The 21,830-nt window shown below is 41.9% G+C and overlaps 1 protein-coding gene across 1 annotated transcript; it reads right to left on the bottom strand.

The window, feature by feature from the left end:
- Positions 1–2,377: 2,377 nt before the first annotated feature.
- On the bottom strand, positions 2,378–18,143 carry mn1b (meningioma 1b). Its single transcript, XM_077562211.1, has 2 exons — positions 13,743–18,143; positions 2,378–3,720 (listed from the first exon to the last, which is right to left on the bottom strand). The coding sequence occupies exons 1-2, from the start codon at positions 17,248–17,250 to the stop codon at positions 3,488–3,490; spliced, it is 3,741 nt and encodes a 1,246-aa protein (XP_077418337.1). The 5' UTR covers positions 17,251–18,143; the 3' UTR covers positions 2,378–3,487.
- Positions 18,144–21,830: the final 3,687 nt, after the last annotated feature.

Here is a 21,830-nt window from a genome sequence, read left to right as displayed (position 1 = left end):
CACTAACTCGCCTTTGTGATCTTTTATCACTTCTCCATTTCCTGTTATTTTGTTGAACTACTGGGTCGCGCCTGAAACAAGTTTCCCCACCATTTTAACTTTTCTACCACAAAATTTGTATCACATTTGGGTGGAACACAAAACATATAATATATAATTGTGCGCACTCAAAACCATAAAACACCACTTTTTTATTTATTAATTTTTTACAAATATTTCATTTATTCCAAAATCAAAACTCTTTTTCCTATTTTCCCTCCCAGGTGACACCACTCACACAGTTTGTTTCGGCTGCTGTTTGCCAACGCCGAGGCTCTCCGGGCATCACATTAACAGCGCGCTTTGCAATTCTACACAGCAGGCGCCTGCTACAGCGTCAAACACCCCCAAAAAACAGAGGCCTGCGGGAACTGCAGACGCTACGTGTGTTTGTGAAAGCAAGACAGCAGCGATGCAGGCTGATCATAAACCCTGCTCGGTAGCATTGACGTCTCCACCTCGGAGATGCTACGTGGGGGTCATTGATTGGCATTAAGCATTCATGCAGATGACAAATAGTCAAGATAGCTGGAGGAAGCAAGTGGAGGATGTTTGTCTACTTGGCTATGGCTTTGTTTATTTAAGAAAAATAAAAAAAGAAGCTATTTAAATATTGCATTTCTACACTCATTAGCCAAAGCATTAGGTACACGAGTAGAGTCTACTGGGCAGGAAAGATATTGCTCTTTGACTTTAATTTCATTTTTATTATCATGGTTGCTGTCTGCAGCAATGTAGAAATGAACTACATCATACTGGAATGGGGTTACTACCTTATTTAGCTACATGAGAGAGGGCACATTTGACATGTTTTCTTTTCACTGTTTACTTCACTATCTTGGTTAGGGAAGACTTTAGCGCAGGGGTTGTTTAAACTGAGAGCTACTTCTTGGAAAATGATAATGTAAAGGGCTACCAGTTTTATATACTACTGAAATACAAATTTTTGGGGGGGATAACATGTCATTGCCGTCACGCTAGCTAGCTTGTCTCCACAAACACTACGTTATACACTACATTAGCCTACTGACCTATGAACTATATGGTACTAAAATAGTTTTAAAGGGCAATTCAAGTCAAAAATGTTCTTTACAACATGTTCTATGGACTCCCACTAGTCTAAACACGGTATGCTGATTAATATTGCGCGTGGAATATTAATTAAACAGCAACATCCGTCTGTTTTTATTCATGTCACGGGGCGGCCATTTTGTCACTTCCTGTTGACTGAAAATGACATCACAAGGACTCCAAATGTGCAAATGTTACAAAAAAAGAGAGAGAGAGAAAAAAAAAGCAATAGTCCATGTTAGATGCAACTCAGATCTGAGCTTTTTGGAATAGCAACAGAAAATGAATTAGATATTATTTTTGCTACAGGCCTGCTGGCTGCTCTCGTGGTTCTTGGGGGCTGCCTGCTGCTGCGGACACACCTTGGTGACCTCTTATAATTGATTCCAGAATATTTGACAATATTTTATAACTTACAGGGAGTTTCCTACAACACTGAATTTGTACATATTGGAACAACCATAGTCTCTGTCACTAAAGTTTGCTCAAGTAATAGTAGCTATGTCAAAATTTCAGTAAATATTTGTATGACAAAAACTTAACTATATATTATATTACTATAAAGTAACAAAATATGTGAATAATTTCTTACCCCCACTCCAATTTTCTACATCATGGTTGAGCTGCCTCCCAGCTGACTTAAGGCAAGAGGCAGGGTACATTCTGGACTGGTCACTTTGTCAAAAAATTAACCATTCATACTCACAACCATGGGTAATTTAGCATCTTCAATGAACATGTATTTAACTTCATATGCTTTGTTTATGTGGGAGGAAACTGGACTTGCATGCCACTATGCCAACTTGCCGCCTTCACCTTAAAATACCAATTTGAATAATTGTTATGGATAATTATGGAATATTTTAAAAAAAACTATTTCTCAAATAGCAATTGTCGTTTTTAAATTTCCGATTTATTACAAGTTGCACGAGTCGAGCAGGACTGTCATTAAAGATGTGAGGATGAAATAAGACGAGCGTTGTGAACGAGTGTACACAGAATTAATCATCTTAGAGTCTTAATCCAATAAGAAGATACACATTCCGCACCATTGCTTACTTCTGGTTTTTATATTTTACCTGAACCTGCATGCTGTCACTTGGTGTGCTTCAGTTTACAACTTACTTGTCATAGCTGTCATTTTAAATATACTGCAGACATTCTGCATTGGATCATGATCCTCAAGGTAAACATGTGAAAATAAAAAAAAATGTTTACCTAGTGTATGTTGTTTTGAAAAAAATATATATAGAGACCGGTAACAAAGTTCCACCTTTAACGTCATATTTATTGTTATTTAGTTACTCAATAAAACATATACAGATATATACAATATGCAGGAAAACAGACAACTGCACTTTACTTATCTTTTAAAAAGTAAACAAAAATCAGTTCATAAATTGCTGTCACAGTCCTCCATCTATTGTTTCAGAAATTCAAATTCAACAGAAGCTTTATTTAAAGATTACAAGATTGCCCAACACACAGCATTTTTTTTTATCTTATTATACATGTGCAATACCAATAGCCATTTTCTCAATTCCCTTATTAAAACAATGCAAATGCCTCCATTTCAGTTCCCATTGGCTGAATTGTATACAAGGTTGAGCTCATGAATATGAAAGGAGAAGTTTCTTACAACATAAATGAACAGCAGCAATGATACAGGTAAAAAGTTGCTTGGACATGGAGGCAAATTGTTGTATTTGAAAAAAGAAAAAGAAAAACATACATTCATGCATGTTTAGCCATCTTCTGTATTCATTCCACTTCAAATGAAATAATCCGCTCATTTGAAATGGACAAAAATGATCAAAACAGGCCAAAGTCAGATGAAAGTTTTTGGGCAACAGTTGCTTACAATGGGATCATATATATTTACATTAGAGCTCTACATGTAAGTGAGGTGAGCAAAAAGGCCATATTTACTAACATCATTTAAAAAAAACAAAAAAAAAAACCTCAGCCTGCCAAGTACATCACGTGTCAACACTGCTACACAATTACAGCCAGTGGCAACTGAATATATCTGCTTTTGCTATCTCATAATCATCGCTTGACAAGTTTATACTTTTCAAAACAAACAAACAAACAAACAAAAGCAAAGAAAAAATATACATGAAGATTTGAGGTTTTCCAGACCGGGCATCGTTGAGTTGGGCCCTCGCAGTGTCTGAGCGAGTGACTGCATGTTTTGACAATAAAATGGTATTTGTGTGTGTGGTGTGTGTGTGTGTTTGCATTTATACGTTAAAGTCATTCTCTCCCTGAACAGGCAAAGGATGCCTGCACTTCCCACATTTTGTCATTATCATTCTTTGTCATTTGTCTCTGATCTTCGTCTGTCCTCTCCTTTTGTGGTGGGACAGCTTTTGATTCAAGTCAGTGCCGCCACAAAAGTCCCAAAACGGTTGGAAATATCAGAGTGCAGAGAGCGCCAAGAAGAAACGGGCCCGCCTCTGCCCTTGCTGTCCCCCAGCTCGTCTGTGCAGTGGACGGACAGGCACTGAAGGTGGTTCCCTCCTCCTCCTCCCCCGCCGCCTCCTCCTCCTCCTCCTCCGCTGACCCCGGGGGTCCCGACTCCAGCCTTGCTCTGGGACAGCTCAGATTCTGCAGGCAAGCAGAGAGAGAAAAAAGTGCAACATGAGCAACATTTAGCAACTGGCGGATGAAGCGTTTAAATACATTTTAATGAAATCAGTGTCATTTACACATCCCACTCGAAATCTGCACTGTGATATTAATTAGCAGTGTTAATGTAAACTTAAAGTTACACTTCTTTTCCACGCCTTCATTTGCTCTCAATCTGTATTGACCCCTGATCTGAGGGGTCAAAGGGCACTGACAACACTAGCCTTTAACCCTGCTTGACCCAATTTATTGGTATAATGACCGCGCCGCCGTATCGACCTCGTGTCACTGAGATGTGGAGGCTCATATTAAACGGCTTCCCGGAAAATCTATACACAGGTTGATTATACATCATATTAAAAAATCTGCTGTGCCAGAGAGTTAAGGCTGACGCCCGCGGTGCACGCTGCACATATGGAGAAAAATCACTCCGAGTCGTGTAATGAAAAACTTAGTCAAGGGGAAGATTGACGAGGACAGGAAGTGCTTTCTAAACGATATATCATCTGCCAATATGCGGTGGACTGCGGGGCAGGGAGGAAGAGAAGCTCGGAGGGAGGAGAGACGCATCACAACTTGGACGGAGGTAATGGAGGGACTACGTGCTTTGGATTTTTCTTTTTAGCCAAGAGCACAGAGGAAGTGTGTGAAGACATCCAGTCTGATTACTCTCCCATCTCCTTTGCACAAACACACACACACACACGCACGCACTAGCCTATGTTAGCACAGAGGTGTCCAAACTTTTTATTTGAGGGATGCGTACAGAAAAATGGAAGGATGCTCTGAAATAGCTTGAATTAAATAACACACAGAAATCAAGTCATTAATTTGTATTCACATATCAATAAATCAACCAATTATTATTGTTTATATTTGCTTTAAAATTTAAAAAAATGTCACATAGCTTTCTGTTAAAGGTTTAGGGTTTTCAAGATGTTGGGGTGGCCTGAGCCCTGTATGCCCCTAGACTAGATCCGCCTGCACAAAACCAAATTACAAATTACAGGAAGATTTAATTAAAATTAACTAAAAGTTACTTGAGGATTATTAATGTTCATAAATTGGACCTTGATACATAAAAAGTGGAAAAAAACATTTCTGTTTCTAAAACTGAAAATGTAAATTAAAAAAAAAAGTGTCTTTTTTTTTTTTTTAAGTAACAAAAGTAGCCCGTCTGGATTTGGTAAAAGTTTGGCCCATTTGTCATTTTCATTAAATTGATGGAAAAAAATAAACCCAACAAAAATACATTTTAAGAATTTTCCCTCCACTTTTGATCGTGTGCCATCATTTTATTTATTTATTTTTAAATTTGGGGTTTTGAGAGACATTGATAAGGGTCGTGGTCCTATGTTTGGGCCATCCGTGGGCTCTAATAATGAACAACGATTACTATGACACGTGAAATGTAAACTACTCTTGGAAAATTTGCAATGGTAGATCACAAGGAAAATTGGCGGTAAGTGTAAAAATGTTTTGAGAGTGTATAGGAAAGCGGAATACAACCAGCTAGGCTTCATTAGTGTTGAGAAATGCCAACAAATATCATTTTATCTGGTGGTATCATTATCTTCCATCAAAATTAATAATGGCAGCACAGTTAAAATTGGTGGGAAAATTCTATTAAATGAAAATTCATTTTTTCTTTTGAAAATTTCAAAGTGGCGGCACACGGTCAAAAATGGCGTTAAAATTCTGAAAATGTATTTATTTATTTATTTTTAAATCTATTTGATTAAAATGACAAATGGTCTTGTTATGAATTCCAAACTTTTGCCAAAACGGAATGGGCTAATCAACAGCACTAATACTTGTTATCGGTAACTACTCAAGAGTTGAGTACTCATAGTGGGTATCACTTATTATTGTTATTTTGGTATTCTTTAGTCTGGACGTTGGAAAAAGCATACCAATGTAAACGGTATTTTTTGGTGGGTAGGCGCTTTTGTTTACTATTGTCATGCCCCCACCACCTCCTTCCCAAATCCTAGCCTGGCCATGCAGCAAGGACAACCAAGGGAGGCAGACACACAAGCTTGCCCCCCAGCCTGTCTGGACTGTGACCACTGGAATGGAAAAGTGGAGGATTTGGTAAAAGGTCAGGCAGCCAAGGCTCCTGTTGTTTCGTTTTGACTCTGCAAGGATTTTGTAAAATTCTCTCTCCCAAGGAAGCAAGATGTTAAGAGGGCGGACGCAGTGAGGGAGAAATGAGGATTTAGAGCGGCAGCAGAGGTGCTGCTGACGAGACCTAACATTTGCCAGAGGGTCCGGTTATACACCTCAGCGTGGCAAAACCCCGCCCTCCCCCTCGCGCCGCGCATATTGCCTCCCTCCACCCACTCTCACTCCCTCGTCTCAGCGCCCTCCAGCAGCCGCCGGCAGCTCATGCTAGCTGGGCACAGCGGGGTCCGCACCGGCCTGAATAGGCAGCCAAGCGTTCCCCTGGCTCACTGCTGACACACAGCAAACTGACAACACGTTCGGCCAAACACACACCACACGCCAACCGCTGCCATATCAACATCAGCCTCCACACACACAAAATTCAAATCTCACCTTAAAACGCAAGATAAACACATTAGTTTCTAATTCCATTGTAAAAAAAAAAATATCATTGCCAGCAAGCCTGCACAGTTGTATAGAAAATTAATTTACAAATGGGTGGCACCAAAAAAAAAATACAATAACATTTTTAAATGGTGGTAGAAGTAGTGTGTGTCAACTGAAAGCATTATCCATGTCAGAGTACTTGTTCAAAACTGGAAAGGATGGTGTGAAATTCTACATTACAAGAGTCCAAATCCCAAATCACCGTGACATTTTACACACAGGGAAATCGAACCTCCCAATAAGATCTATGCCGTTAGGGCTACTCAGCGACTAACACAGATTTCATTTTCACGGTTATATCAATAGTAGCCTATTAATCCGAGGGGAAGCACAGCTCGGCAGCAGCAAGAAGCAATAAGAAACGGAGAACGTTCACCCTGAGGAGGCAAATACACATAAATTGTCTTTAAACACATCACAGATTACCACAGCGATGTGCTAAACAAATACCAAATTCAATGTGATTCATTTGTATCGCTTTCACACGTGTGACATTGTGTTATTTAGTGCCTGATGAGGATGCTGTCTCTCTCACACGGTCACACACAATATATTAGGGAGCGCATACATGACACGAGTGTGTCTGGGATCCGACGGCCTGACGCAGCTTTCCATGTCACTACACAATCAGCAAGGAGGAGGCAGACAATAATTCCCCCGTTATTTTTGCAATGACTGCTTGCTTACATTTAAAAATAACCGCAACAGCCTTTGAAGTTAATATATGTATTACGACTATCAGTAACATAAGTAGATGCGATGAATTGTCGCTTTGGAATAACAAAAAGATGGCAGGAGGAGACAAAGTGTGCGCAAGAGAGTTAACATTTTTACAAGGCTTCTTTTTTTGGCGCCGGTTCCTCACGGCCGTCACGTTGATTTCCCAGGCTCCAGAATCTCAAGCGGCGTGGCTCTGCCCTTTCTATCCCAAGCTCTACTTCCATGACGACACTTCACCTTTGACCTCCCGCTCCCGGGGGCGCGACCCTATCTTCTCTCAACGCCACGCGGTCCAATCAGACCGCGCCGCTCGCTGACAAAAACACCCAAAGGCCTCCGCTCCTATGACACTGTGTGACATCAGGTCAGATTCCTTTAGCATAACAACTAGAGCCATGGATGGCCTGGTGTGAGAATTCTGTCTTTGTCAGCACAAAGAATCCGTCACCATCCACAGACGGAAAAAATCGAGACGTGAACTCAGAACTATGGAGTCCTACTTTACACATTCATAGGGTGACCAAATGTCCAGGCTTAATTGGGAGAGTCCAATTCTGAGCCTTGGATTTAGCATTAGCTAAACGTAGCCACCAGTTACCAAACTGACTAGTGATTAAATTGGTTAGAAATAGTTCCTTTTGAGAATTTATTGAAAGTATATGTGTGTGTGTGGAATCTAAACTTGTGTGTGTGTATGCTAATTTAGACACAAGGAAAATTTAAGTGTTTTGGAAATCAACCCAAAACATTTCTTTATGAAGAAAATATGAATAAAATAAAAATAAAATATAAATCGATAAAGTAAAATAAAATATAAGGTCGAAACAAGGTATTCTGATTAATATTGTGTTTGGGGAATATGAATTAAGCAGCAAATCCACCCGTTTTTATCCATCTCTGGGTCGGCCATTTTGCCTTGTGCCGTCGACTGAAGATGACATCATTGTTGCTCAGGGCTCAGGTAACGACCAATCATGGCTTTTAGCTTGTAAATGTCACATGATCAAACAGGTGAGCCGTGATTGGTCGTTACCTGAGCAACAGTGATGTAATTTTCAGTCGACAGACAGCAAGTGGCAAAATGGCTGCCTCCCGAGATGGATAAAAATGGGTGGTTTTTGCTGCTTTAATCATATTCCACACATGCAATATTAATCACAATATCACTGTTTAGACTAGGGAGAGCACAAAGAACATATTTTGGGTTGACTTCCGCTTTAATCGATTCTTTTATAGCCTTTTTTTTTTAGCATTAGCTTGACTAGTGATTAAAGTTCCTGGTGAGAATTTATTGTATATTAAATTTTCAGCAAAACTGTCGTGTCCAGATTTTTAATTATGAAAATCTGACCACCCTATTTGATATACACTAAAACTCGCTCCAAAGGAAAAGCAAAGTGTACTTCAATGAACATCTTAAAAGGTACCTCAAGCCATGAGGTTATCAAAGGAGGGCATGTGAGGCTCCTATGCAACCCCCCCCAAAACTCCACCGACTCCCAAACTTTGACCTTTGCCTCAGTAGAGGGAGGATCTCTGCAAAGACTCGGAGCGAAGGGGGTGGGCAGCGCATTTCTCCAACAAGGGCAGAGAGGTTATTTAGGTTTGAATTTCCTTTCTGTTCTCTGGCCTGCAACTTTAAGGGGGCAAAAAAAAGAAGAGAAGAGAAGCTTGTCCAGGCAGGCATTGCCCTCAGCGTTTGTTACCTTTTCTCTCTCTCTCTCTCTCACTCACACACACACACACACACACTCACCTCTCCGGCCACAACACGCACGCGCTTCGGAAAGCAGACACAAAGCAGAACATGGGAAGTGATTTAGTGGGGCCTTCATAACTCACAAGCATGTCTATGACCTGTCCAGTGTGTCATCCAAGCCGGTGACACATTGATCTACTTCTCTGTCTCTATTTTGTCTCAGCATGTTGCAGAAAAATCCTTTTTTTTTCACAATTTTTAAAATAAAACAATATAACCCTGTTATTTAAAGATAGCTGCAGCTATTTTAAAGGGCGCTCCACATATGATGCAATAATACAAAACATGATTTATACAGCCAAGTTTTTGCTGTTTTCTATTGTTACGAATGCAAAATAGCACTTCACTTCCCTTGAGAGAGAGCGTGAGACACTTTTTATCTGCCACTATCACTCGTTTCTCTTTCTCTCAATCAGCTTTCACTTTTGTCTCCAAGGAGAAAAAGCTCAGGTGTCATAAGTCATTTGTCAATTCCTCAATACAAATTAAAGACGCCTGACAACAAGCTGTATGGCAAATAACATAACCACTGCTGGCAATGTGACAACACTGACACCTCAAGAGAGCTGAGAACACGTACACACCTTTTTACAAGCACAGACATAGAAACCCAACACCTTTCACTGGCTTTGTACTAAACTGGTTCTCTCTTTTTTTTTTGTATGGCAAGCAGTCAAATAGACACATTTGGATGAGTGTCACATACATTGGCAATCGCTGATTTTATAACTTTTCAATTTGTGATAAATGCATCCCACTCGCTGAGCCGCACAAGGAGAACATTTACCACACTGAAACAGTTTTTTTTTTTTTTTCATCCAAACACCTTTCCTCTGGGAAAACAACTTGCTGGATGAGCTTTTTTTTTCTTTTTAATCCAACAAGCAAATAGCCTGACACATTTCTTCAACTTTAATGTGCCGTTTCTGACTGTGACAGTGAATCGGGGGGGGGGACACACCTAGCGCATATATACACACAAATGCATATGCGTTCTTCCAAATGAAGCACTAAATATAAATCAAGTAACCACTTTTTTTGTTTGTTTGTTTGAACACATTCGAAAGATGTTAACACATTCCGCCAGGCCAAGGAAGAGGGGAGGTCGAGTGCCGCTGGGTCGATGGGGTGGAGTTGTAAGTCTGACACAGTCTAAATAAATCAAACTTTATGTCTGCAGCAGACACATCTACACTATCGAGTTGCACTACTCTAAAAAAACGTATTCACACCTACACACGCAAACTCCAAAGAAAAAATGAGAACGCATACCTCTCATAACAATCTCACAACATTAAGTCCAGTCAAAATAACAACTGTTTACTTTTTTTTTTTTTTTTTGCTGAAATGCAACCATAGTGCTGCAATTCGCTGCAGAAAAACACAAGCATTTCCACTCTTAACGAACTTGTCAATAACCAGGTCAAATTGCGGGAGTTGCCTGCAGATGAATTATGTCTTTTGGAAACAATACCAGCAAAGCTAATTGCTATGATTATCATAATGATTATCGCTACTCCAGGAGAGAGAGAAGTGTGCGTGAGGTTTTGCAGCGTGTGTTGTTGAAAAAGTCAATATGAAAGACGGTGTAATGACAGGTAAAGCACATAGCACTGCCCCGAGCTGTTTTTTCCCCCCGCATGCAAGCAAGTGCCAATCACTTGATAATTTTTTTTTTCCCGTTTCAAAACAGGAAATACAAATTACTGGCCCAGTTTGCTGAGGTGTTGTTGTAGTGAAATGTCAAAAGCAGATAGTCTCACAGGATCGCTCGCAATGCTGAAATATCAATACAACTTTTTTTTTGGAGTGGATTAAAGCAGATTCTAGTGGTATTGTAACATGCAAGCTCCTTCTTTGTCAAATCTGTCAAAGTCAGAGCGACAGAGATTTGATCATAATCTGAGCTCTTTAAAAGACTTATTACTCCGAGTGAAGAGCAGAACTGTTGAATAAGGTCAGCTGTGAAGTATTTTAACACAAAAAGTGCATGTGGTGAAAAACCAAAAATAGTTCATTCACTTCCTCCATCTCATTTTTGGGTTGCTTGTTATCAAGACTGAACACATTACAAAAAGAGCGAAGGCGAAAACTGACATAATTCAAGTTTATGAAGGTGAGCTCAACATCAACTTCCTTCAAAACTTAAATACACAAGCAGTCACAGAAAGAGGAGGCCAAAAAAAAGGCGGCACACATCCCTCATAAACACGACACGTGACAGCTGGACTACACCAGGCTAAAAAAAACAACACTTTTAAATTTCTCTTTCAAGCATTACACTTATTTTATTAGGTGCATTGTGAGTACACAACTACTTGGGAGTAAATAGTGAACAGAATAAAAAAAAACTTTAAAAAAACAAGGATATGACACTTTAAGCTCTTTGACTCTTCTGTGAGTTAAACTACTCCAAAAAATAATTTAACATAATTTGACTGTCCAATTCCATAAATTTTTTATTATTTAATTAAATATTTTTCCATTGAAAAAGCCATAAAAACTACTGAAAAATGAAAACATTTTAAACAAAGTAATACAAAATAAACACAATCCTAGAAAATATCTGTTAGACACTCATGATCCTTTCTTGACAAAGCCACATTCAGTGAATGGTAAAACTTGCACACCAGATGAACAACTTAAAACCCGATCGACTGGTTGAGGTGGATAGTTTTCATAGTGACAAAACCCTGTGGGACGTTCACTCTTAAGGAACTGCGACATGCGCACGGACTTATCTTAAATGATGATGTTATATTGCTCCGTCTGATGTAAACCCAAGCATCAGATTCAATCTTCAAATCGCCCCATTCCCTCCCAAATGCACCTCCACCATTTTTTCCATCTTTGCTGTCTGAAGCACTCAAATGAAAAACTGTCAGGAGCCGTGATTTGTGCTAACTAGCTATCGATCGCTCCCGAGCTGCATGCCTCCTGTCCGTGCAGGGAGGGTGGCGAGAGGAAGAAAGGAGGAGAGAGGAGGTGAGGAGAAAAGGCTATTCTTCTTCTACTGATTTGTGTGCGCATGCAACAGGGTGAGGAAGCCAGACTGACAAATAGCGCTCGCTCTCTCTGTCACAGGCACATCCGTCACTATGTCTAAAAACACACACTCATACGTACTGTATATAATATATGCCTCGCATCGCAAGTATACACACACTACTCTGGCACTGTTGTTTTCACTGAGGTTTGCATAAATTAGCAGAGCTCGCGCACCTCTTAAGACCACATCAATAAATCAGGAGAATTAAAAGGATACAGTCGCTGTTCATTAAGTTGAGTGGTAGACAACTAGTTGCAAGCAAAACAAATAGCACAAGGGGCTTGTATGATAAAAGGCTAATATTATTTTCCTCTCCAGTTAAAGTGAGATTCAGCCTCTGGTTACGAGTTATTGCGTTAGTGTTACCAGCCGCCACCCAGTCTCATATAAACAATGTACTATATACCCCGAATCCAGACACAGCTCGCTGTGCGAGTGTGCGCCCCACAACCCACCCCACCCCACCTCTCGCTACGCCTGCAGTGAGCAGAACAAAGAGGCGCCGGAGACACGGTAGATAGTGGCTAATACAATTATATGTATTTATATTCCTATTATTATTACCAAAAAAAAAAACCCAAAAGCCTGTCAATGCTTTCAGTTAATGGTGGTTAACAGCCTTTTATATGTTATATGACAATGACAGGGAAGTTGTTTGCCTTATTAGGAGAAAAAGCACTTGGGGGGGAAAAAAAAGCATAATTTTGCACACGGCAAATTTTCATTTTCATATATATATATATATATATATATATATATGAAAATGAATACAAACACATTAATTGCAATTACACAAGGGAATTCAATTAGAATAAATTTAGGGAAATACAGTAATGAAATGAATAAATCATTGAATTATAAAGAGAATAATTATAAAAACTATTATCTATATAGTGTATACATTTATTAATATTTTATTATTTTAATTAATTATTGATTAAAATAATATGAATACTATTTATATTATAATTGTGCATATAGAATAAAGTAATTTAAACAAAAATGTAGCTTAATTAACTATGTAAAAAAATGTTACCATTAAAGCTTGAAATCATTAACTACATTTTTTTTGTGTGCCTTTTTGACCAAATTAAGTGAGTACTGAAAAATGTATATTGTGCAACAAAGCATGGCATGGCTGTATTTCCAATACAAGGAAAGAAAAAGGCAACATATAAAAGAAGTTCTAATTTCTAATATTTGTATGTAATTATGGTACTGTTAAGTGCTTTATCTGGTATTAAATAGCAGTTATTTTTTCTATTAAAGTAACAAAAACCTAAATCTAATTAAAATTGTATTATATTTGTGGAAAAACAACATTTAAACTAAATGGAATATTAATTATGTCCTTCCAATTTAAAGTCAATTCCATTTCAGCCGCTATGTATTATCCCATGGTAATAACATAAACAAACACGTAACAAGGCGAGGAGGGAAACCCCACTGCGGAGACGCACGTCCTCTAAAAGCTATTAATCTTCTCAATGCAGTTGTTCACCCTGAAAACTGAGATAAAGAACCACGGGAAATGTTTACTTCTCTTGAGGTGTTCTTTTCAAGTGTCACTACAATGAGGAAATATATTTAAAAAAATAAACCATAGGGAAAGTCTTTGTTCTGTTCATATATATTTTGTCAATTAAATAGGACTTTTTTTGTTGTTGTCATTGGGAGTGAGATTTTCAAAACAATTGATATTTATGTATAGGTTTTAATTAAAAACGAAGAAAATATTAGTCTCATCCTCAGTCATTAAAACATTAACATATTTTGGATCTTGTGCTGCAATTCAGATCACTGAAATTTAATGTGGGATGCAAGACAAGAGAAAGTTGAACAAAAAAATAATGTTCTTACCTTCTTTGTTGTTGTTTTGGCTCTTGTTTTTTTCCCAGAGTCCCATGGACTTGTCATCCTCGGAGCCGTCCATCATGGCCTTGTCACTGGGCACGTACCAGGTGGCGTGCTGCTCTGCCATTAGTGTGTCAAGGTCAATAGTGCCCATTGAACCCTTCCCAGCATCGGGGCTGCAGCTTGCCAGCTCGTTGTCTCCGTTCTGAGAGGGACAATCGCCGTTCTTTTTGCCGTTTTTCATGGCCAGCGGTTGGTCCTCCGAGATGCTGAATTGCTGCCTTTGGAGCTGGATCTGGGCCTGTAGAATCTCCAGAGGGTGGATGTCATCCTGACCAGAGGTGCTGGACGGGGTGCGTACCTGCTCCACCCCCGGCGTACCCGGATGGCTCACCCCACCGCCGCCCGTCGTGCCGCCAGCACTCAGTCCGTAGCCGTCTGCCGTCGAGGTAGTATGATTGTTAATGCCCACGCCTACGGGTTTCTGTCCATTTATTTGCATTTTGGGTGAGCCGCTGATCATGGGGCTGCGATTGGACTTGGCCGAGGAGCCCGCGGCATCCGAGCTGGAGGACACCTCGTCCTCGTTGCCAAAGTGGGCGCTGACATCATCAGGAAAGTCCACGCGGGGCGAGCTGCTGTCGGACTTGGCGGCACTTTGAATGCCGCTGTCCAGAGAAGACATCAGGTCAGCCTGGTCCCCCAACATTAGGTCACCTTTCCCCCAAGAGGGTGACTGCAGGTGTTTCTCATGGGGCGTGCCCCCACCCCTCTCCCCAACACCAGCCGAAGGGGTTTGCTGGCCTGGACTCACAACAGGGTTTCCATTTTCAGAGGAAAAAAAAATTCCAGGGCTCACATGTCCGCTGTCTCTTTTTCTCCTCCCTCTCCCTCTCCCACTCCCTGTTGTTGCCTTCCCCTCACTGCACGGGGTAGCGTCCATGTTGTAATTTGGGGAGAGGGCACTGGCTTCCCCCTGCATCGTCTGGTTTTGACTTGCAGGCTTAGAGTTACTATTCCCAGTGCCAGGCAGCTGGTTGTTCTGAGAAGTGCCGCTCTGAAAATATTCAGGCCCAGCACTGCCAGTCCCGTTCGATGTGCTGCTATTAATGTCCTGCTCCGTCTGACTCAGTTTTCGCTTGCCCTCGTTTTGGTTTTTCTTGTTGAATGTGACGTTGAGGTTGGGAGCCCCAAGGCTGGCGATCATGTTCTGGCACGCCGTGGAAAGGGCCGCCAGGCAGCTCTGGCCGAAAACGCTGTCTTTAGCGCTGGTTTTGTTAAAATTCCCAAGAGACAGAGCACCGAGCTTGCTAACAGACGAGCGCTGGCCCGAGGGGAACTCGGTCTGAGGAGGGTAGCTCCCTGGTGAGGTGTTCACCCCCTGGGGGACATTGTGAGCTGGGCCCTGACGGTTTGCCCCTCCGTAGGGGAATGGTGGTTGCGCTCCCATCGGAGGCGCAGGGAATTCAGGTGGTCGCCTCTCCGCCGGTGCGTTGGGATGTCCTGTTCCTCCTCCTGCTCCTGGGGACTGCATTTGGGAGAGGTTGCCCATGTTGCTGCCGAACTGCGAGTGCAAGCCTGGAGAATGCAGAGCTTGTACGTGTCCATCTCCAGGTATCCTCATGGGTTCCTGCATGCCCATACCTGGCCTGAACATCATCCCGGGCCCATTCTGCTGGAGACCCATGTCATGGGGTCCCGAGTCATTTCCTGCTCCTCCCATACGCCGTGACATCATCTCCCCAGGAGGGTGGGAGCCTTGGAACCAGGAGTTGTCCTGATTCACATGCGGATTCTGTCCCTCAACATTGGCCATTCGGCCTGCGTTTTCCCTGTCAAAGTTGGGCTGAGGCATGCCCCCCACTGGGCCCCCATGACCCAGTGGGCCCGGAGGCACATCGCCGTGGTGACCGAGTTGCTGCAGACTGGGCTGCCTCATTCTCTGCTGCTGGTTGCGAGAGGCCATCTGTTTGATCATCATGGCCGCATTCTGCCGCTGCTGTAAAGACTGCGGCTCAGGCCCCGTGTGCTGCAGTGGACCCGATGGGAAACCTTCATTCACAGGTGGGGTGAACTCACCCGGCAGTCCTGGGTAGGAAGAGGGAGAGAGGTGGTTTTCCATGCCGCCACACCAGCCGTCACCTCCATGCGCGTTAGGAAAGTCAAACCTGGGCCTTTTGGCCATGTTCATATAAGGAGCGTCAAAGTGTTGTAGTCTCTGATTTGGGGGCTGCTGGGAGGGAAGGGGAGCTGGCTGTTGCATATTAAACATGGGGTCCCCATAGGGATGCAGACCCCTATTTTCCAGTCTGTGAATGGGATATTCAAACTGATTGTGTTGGCCACTCATCATGACCCCGCCGTCCAGAATGTTGGGGTTACTGGAGCCAGACTCAGCCTGAGGGGGTCGGGGGAGGCCAGGGGGGCATGAATTCTGTCTAGCTATCAAGCCTGCCTGTTGTTGCTGTTGCATCAGAGGATGTCTCGCGTTGATCCCCGGGTCCATTCCCACGGGCACCTTCCGGCCATTTCCAAATCGCTCAAAAAAGATTCCATGTTGAGGCTGCTGGGGCGGTGGAGGTTGGTGTCCCTTGGAGATGGCCTGCATGCCCGGCGCCCGAGGCATGCCAGGGTTTCCTGGAAAATTCCCACTGGGGACTGGCCTTCCGGGGCCAAAATGGGGTAACTGCGATTCTGACTCAGATGGTGAAAATACAGGTACATCGAAATGTCCAGACGGGGGATCGCTGGGGAAGTTATAATCTAATCCCTCCACGGCTCCCTGGTTGGGCATCCGTCTACTCTCCAGGCTATGAGAATCAGAAGAGGATGAGGAGGACGAAGGCAGGCCGTGGAAAGAGGCTGCCCTGTTGGGTGACTGGTCGAGGGGAAGGCAGGGGGCAGGAACGGCATGGCTGCCACTGGGAGGACCGTGATGTTGGAAATCAGGCATGTTACCAGGCCGCTGCTGCTGCTGCTGCTGTGGGAAGCCATCCCCCGCCTGTGCCTCAGCGAGAGGATCAAATCCCTCTCCAAAGCCCTGCTGTGGTCCCATGGCATTGTTATTGTAGCCCATTAGCCTGGCACCATGCAGACATGATGACCCTGGCTCTGGGCCTCCAAAATTCCCACTGAAGTGAGGATGATGTTGGTGGGGGTGAGGTTGATGGCCGTGAGGATGTCCTTGATGAGGTTGCTGGTTGTTAAAAAATCCATGCATGGATCCTTGCTGCTGCTGGAGTCCGCCGCTTGCATGCATGTCGGAGTGACCCCGGGAGTGAAAACCTCCATACTGTTCTCCGTTCATGTTCATGTTGAGTCCCAGCATCTGCGGGTCACTCATGGGGCCCATGCTGGGCTCCACAGCTCCAGGTGGACCTCCAGTGTGAAAACTGGTACTTTTATAATGGGAGCCCATGTTCAGTCTCGGTTGGTTTTTCTGTCTGTCTGACTGGCCAGGGTTTCTGCTATTATTCTGAGAGCCAAACTTTTCCAGCCCAAACATACTACTCATTAATCCCACATGATAGTAAGAGCAGTCTGTTCTCAAAAGCAATGCCAACTACAATTAAATTAGATTTAAAAGTCTGAACTAATCAAGAAAGTTTTTTTTTTTTAACTTCTTAAAAATCGCAGGGGAAGCTGTGCCTAATTATGTTTACAACGGCATCCCTGCTCTTGTTACACCTGCACTATAATATTTGATCAAGCAAATGCATTTATAATAATTTTATTTATCTTGCCGTCCGACTATCTAATGATACGCCAAAGTTTCTTGTGCGCATTTGTACGGCGTAATTATAACACAAAGGCATGTCTCGACCAAACTGTGAGGAGCGCACACAAGAAATAAAATGACTAAATTTGAGAAATTAAAAATTCAGCCCTATCATGCATTAATCCAGTCAGGTGTCAAAGTACCCACTGCTCCTTTTCTGTGTAAAGTCCCATGATGGCATGAAGGAAAAAAAGTCTAATTTCTGCCGTATTGTTAAAACTGTCTTTGTAGCTTCGATGGGGGGAAAAAATTGTCCATCAAAACATCATTGATCGCACTGCAAGTCGTCCGGCTTGATGTAAAGTCCACCATCAACTGCCAAAGCACCGGAGCGACGTGTTCCCGGTTCCGGTTCTGGTCCCGGGGCTGCGAGGCGTGCACTACCCGCACTCCACAATCACGCAGTGGCGTGACAGCATCCTCCACTTGGCTGGTGGAGGTTCGCTCTGCGATGAAGCGGTGCACCTATTCGGCTTCTTGCTCGTCTCCAAAACGTGCGCGACCCTCAGAGACGGACTCGTGTGCTGAAGTGCGCGCGCGCGCTGGAAGCACATTGACTGGAACGCACACACTCGGCTTGGCCGCTTTTGGCTGTGTGCGGGATCAACGCGTCCGCAGGAGCCAGCAACAAGTTTTGCATTTCCAGCAGCACTTCCATGCATGACGCCCCAGCCAATCAGCGGGCCCGAAGAAGGCATGGGGGCGGGACAACCGCTTTTAAGGTGGTCTTCCACAGCAGATGACGTTTGTAAACCTTTAGGTGTAAATCAGCATTCGCAATGACTTTCACACTTTGTTTTTGTTTGAGCGTATCAAATTGCTATTTATTGTTAGGATTTTATTTATGTTTTAATGTGACATCATAAAATATATACAGTATGCTATTCAAAAGAGGGGTCTGAGCGAGCTGCAGTGAAACAATTTGAGGGGGAATGGTTTATATACAATAATGCATAAATCAAAATTCCTTCTATTCCTTCAATCATTTGAATAATTCAGGCAACTTAAGTGGAAAAGTTTCACTTGTGTGTGTGTGTGTGTGTGTTTATATATATTTACCCATATGACAACTTTCTTAAAAAACAACAACAATAAAACAAGTCATGATTTACAGACATAAACCCTAAAAAAAGTTCACTATAAAAATGTAGCAAAATTAGTTCCAATTGATTCTTAAATGTGATTATGTCGCTTGATTTTGCTAATTCATAAAACATAAGCGTAAAGCAGACATTATCATCAAGTGTGGCCCATTCCCACAAGACCAATCAAAATCGCACCTGCCATTGACCGGAAAGAGAGCAAATCATCCTTCAAATATGTTGCTGCCTTGCTTTGTGTCTGTGTCACATATTCTGTGTGTACTGTATTTTAATTTTAATGAAAAATGATGTATCTCTTTAAATTTTTTATGTCAATTAGTTGATTGTCTCAAATCAAATAATCACAACACGTTTGATACATTTTTGATACCCAGGATCGTTTGTAGTTACACTGAAATGTTTTAAATGTAGGCTTTTAATTTGCTTGCCTGAGTTTTTTTTTTTTATTAACACGATGTGTTGTCAAAATGAGTAGTCTTGATAGCCGTTTTTGTTGTGCCGCAAATGTATTCATTAAAAAAGTGTTGTTTTACATTAAATATTAGTAGATTACATTAATTTCAGATATATTGTCTGATTTGAGGTCTACACTATTTTCCTTAAATATTCCACAAACGATTTACCAGATGAATCCATTATTGTGCATTTTTTTTTTTTTGTAAATTAGACATGGATTTGCTGAAGGGTATGAAACGACTTGTAGACAAAACTGCTTTTATTTAACAACATGTGTATTGTGTTTTTGTGAAACGAGAGCAGCATATTAAGGTTATTTATTTCCACTATTGTGGACAGTGAGCTTTCAGACACTTTGGTGTCAAGCTGCCTTTTTGCATTTGGAGGGAAATGGGAGGGATTTTACCAAACAGACACAGTGCCACCTAGTGGCTTTGTTTTTCCCACAGAGCTTGCAGGAGCACAAGTCCAGAAAATAAGAACGCAATTTAAAATACTGTATAGCCTCGGTAGTTATAAATTAAACGTTTACGTCTGGAAAGAAAGGGGTTGAATTTTTTTGGGGTATAAAACAAAAAATAATAATACAAATAATAATAAAATAAAAACTAATATAAAAATAAAACCCTAGTGAGGATAAGCAGTTCTGAAAATGGATGTATAAAACAAACTGGGCAAATTGTAATTATTAGTAATCTAGTTTATCATTGGTGTTCTTCTATTGCTTGTTCCTGTCTCACGCAGTACTTTCTGTATAGAAAAAATCAGTCACATGGTCATGTTTCTGGTGAAAAAGTTGAGGGGGTGAGACGTCAAAGCTACAGGTAAGGAAAGGAGAATATGATTGTGTGTGTGTGTTTGGCCTTTTGGAGAAGAGGACGAGGAATGGGGGTGTAGAACAGGTATAGAAAAACTTCCAGCTGAAGGGCAGAAAATGAGCACCATAAGACAGGGACTTTGTTTTTAAAGGGACCTGGGGCCAACTGTCTGTCTTCTCCAGAAAGAAGAGGTGCTCGTGTGTTGACGAGGAGGGAAAAAAAAACTTTTTTTTTGTCACCTGGCCACTGGAGAACCGCCTCTATATCTAAAGCCAGCTGGATTTAGCATCATTATTTTTACCTAGACACACACAAAAGCTTTTGCATATCAAAACACTTTACGACATGTCTGCCATCACTGCTGCAGAGGCCCCTTGGAAACACCACATTTCATGTTCATTTTCCAGCTGATAAAAGCTTTGTGTATAACAAAACCCCATTAACAATACAAGAAACAAGTACACTCTGCAGGAAAGCGAGGGGGGAAATCAACATAATGAATATGGCATTGTTCCCACTGCAGTTCTAATACTCTCGCACGTAATCCCCTGCCAGCTCCATCTTCAGTGTTTTAAAATGGAGACAGACAAGTTAAGTATGACAAACTCGTGGCATGGTCTCGTCCCCCTTGAGCCTCCAGTGATGACAAATGAAGCTCAGGGCTGCCGCTAAGGCGACGTCACGACAACGGACAGTCTGCAGGCTTGTCACACCAAGACTCCACTCAGCTGTGATTTAGCACTCAATTTGTCTCAATATTTTACTCAATGGGACAAGATAACACAAGTGGGTGTCCTTTTCTGGTCTTAATTCATGGCGCTCGACAGTTCTTTTTTTCTTGTTGGTGGACGGCGTCCTGTGTAGTGGGGCAAGTGTGGAGTGGAGCCTGTCATTCAGCTGCAACATCACAGCTCTGCGGGTCAGAGCAGGTTAAGCAGCATCTGTCATCAGAGAGCCACTATTGTATTGTACAGAGGGGAGGGATGCGACAGTGAACCTTTCCCCACCACCAACCTCCGCCTCATCATCATCTACGGGTTCCGTACCTCCCACAACAACAGGAAAGGCTCGTGAGAATCGCTGAGGCTAAACTTGACCCAAGCTGAGGAAGTACTTTTGACATCACAGTCAATGTGCGGTAAACCCAAAATAAATTTCCTTGCCAAGGAAAACGTGCAAAGCCCTGGCAAAAGCAGTCCCAGAGGAGGCTCACGTGCAAAAACATGGCAAAAGTGTGAATGGAATCTTCACTGTGACACTTCCTCAAACACTCGATGTAGCAGGATATGCATTCATGTGGTGCAACAAACAGTTAAGCAAAAACAAGTCATATGTGACAAGCAAAAACAAGTCATATGTGACACAACAGCACAAAACACATCACCTGGGTCAAATTGAAGACATTGAGATGTATACATTTCCTGAATTGTGGAAATAGGACACTATTTGGTGAAGGTATGTCAATTTAAAGATCAGGAATTAAGTAGCTGGCAAATAAGACTTCTTAGAAAAGCATATACTAGCACAATAAATAACCACTTGCTCCCACTTGTATAAAATTATTTTCATTGAATTTCTTATCTATTTTTGAAATATTCAATTCATTTGAGAAATCACGTCAAGAATGGGCAACTTAAATTCTTGAGGAGGCCTAAATTGTTTATCAGTAAGACTAGAGGGCCACATAGGACTACGCACTTCCTAAATAGATGTACGACAAAAATGCTATTTTAAAGATTGTCAAAATAGGAGAATGTGTGTGAAGTACGTGCTCTTGACATACTTTATTTTTGATAATACATTAGTCACTATATAAAATATCTAATAACCTGACCAAACAAAGGCTTTCAAGAAAACAAATTAACCACATACTATATTTTTTGTTTGTCTGTCAGACTGCTTTTTTGTTTTTGTTTGGTTTCTCGGGGTTTGTTGGTTA

Source organism: Vanacampus margaritifer, chromosome 3 (assembly GCF_051991255.1).
Source record: "Vanacampus margaritifer isolate UIUO_Vmar chromosome 3, RoL_Vmar_1.0, whole genome shotgun sequence".
Classification (NCBI taxonomy): Eukaryota; Metazoa; Chordata; class Actinopteri; order Syngnathiformes; family Syngnathidae; genus Vanacampus; species Vanacampus margaritifer.
Note: the sequence above shows the minus strand (reverse complement) of the source record. Positions and strands in the feature narration are given on the sequence as shown.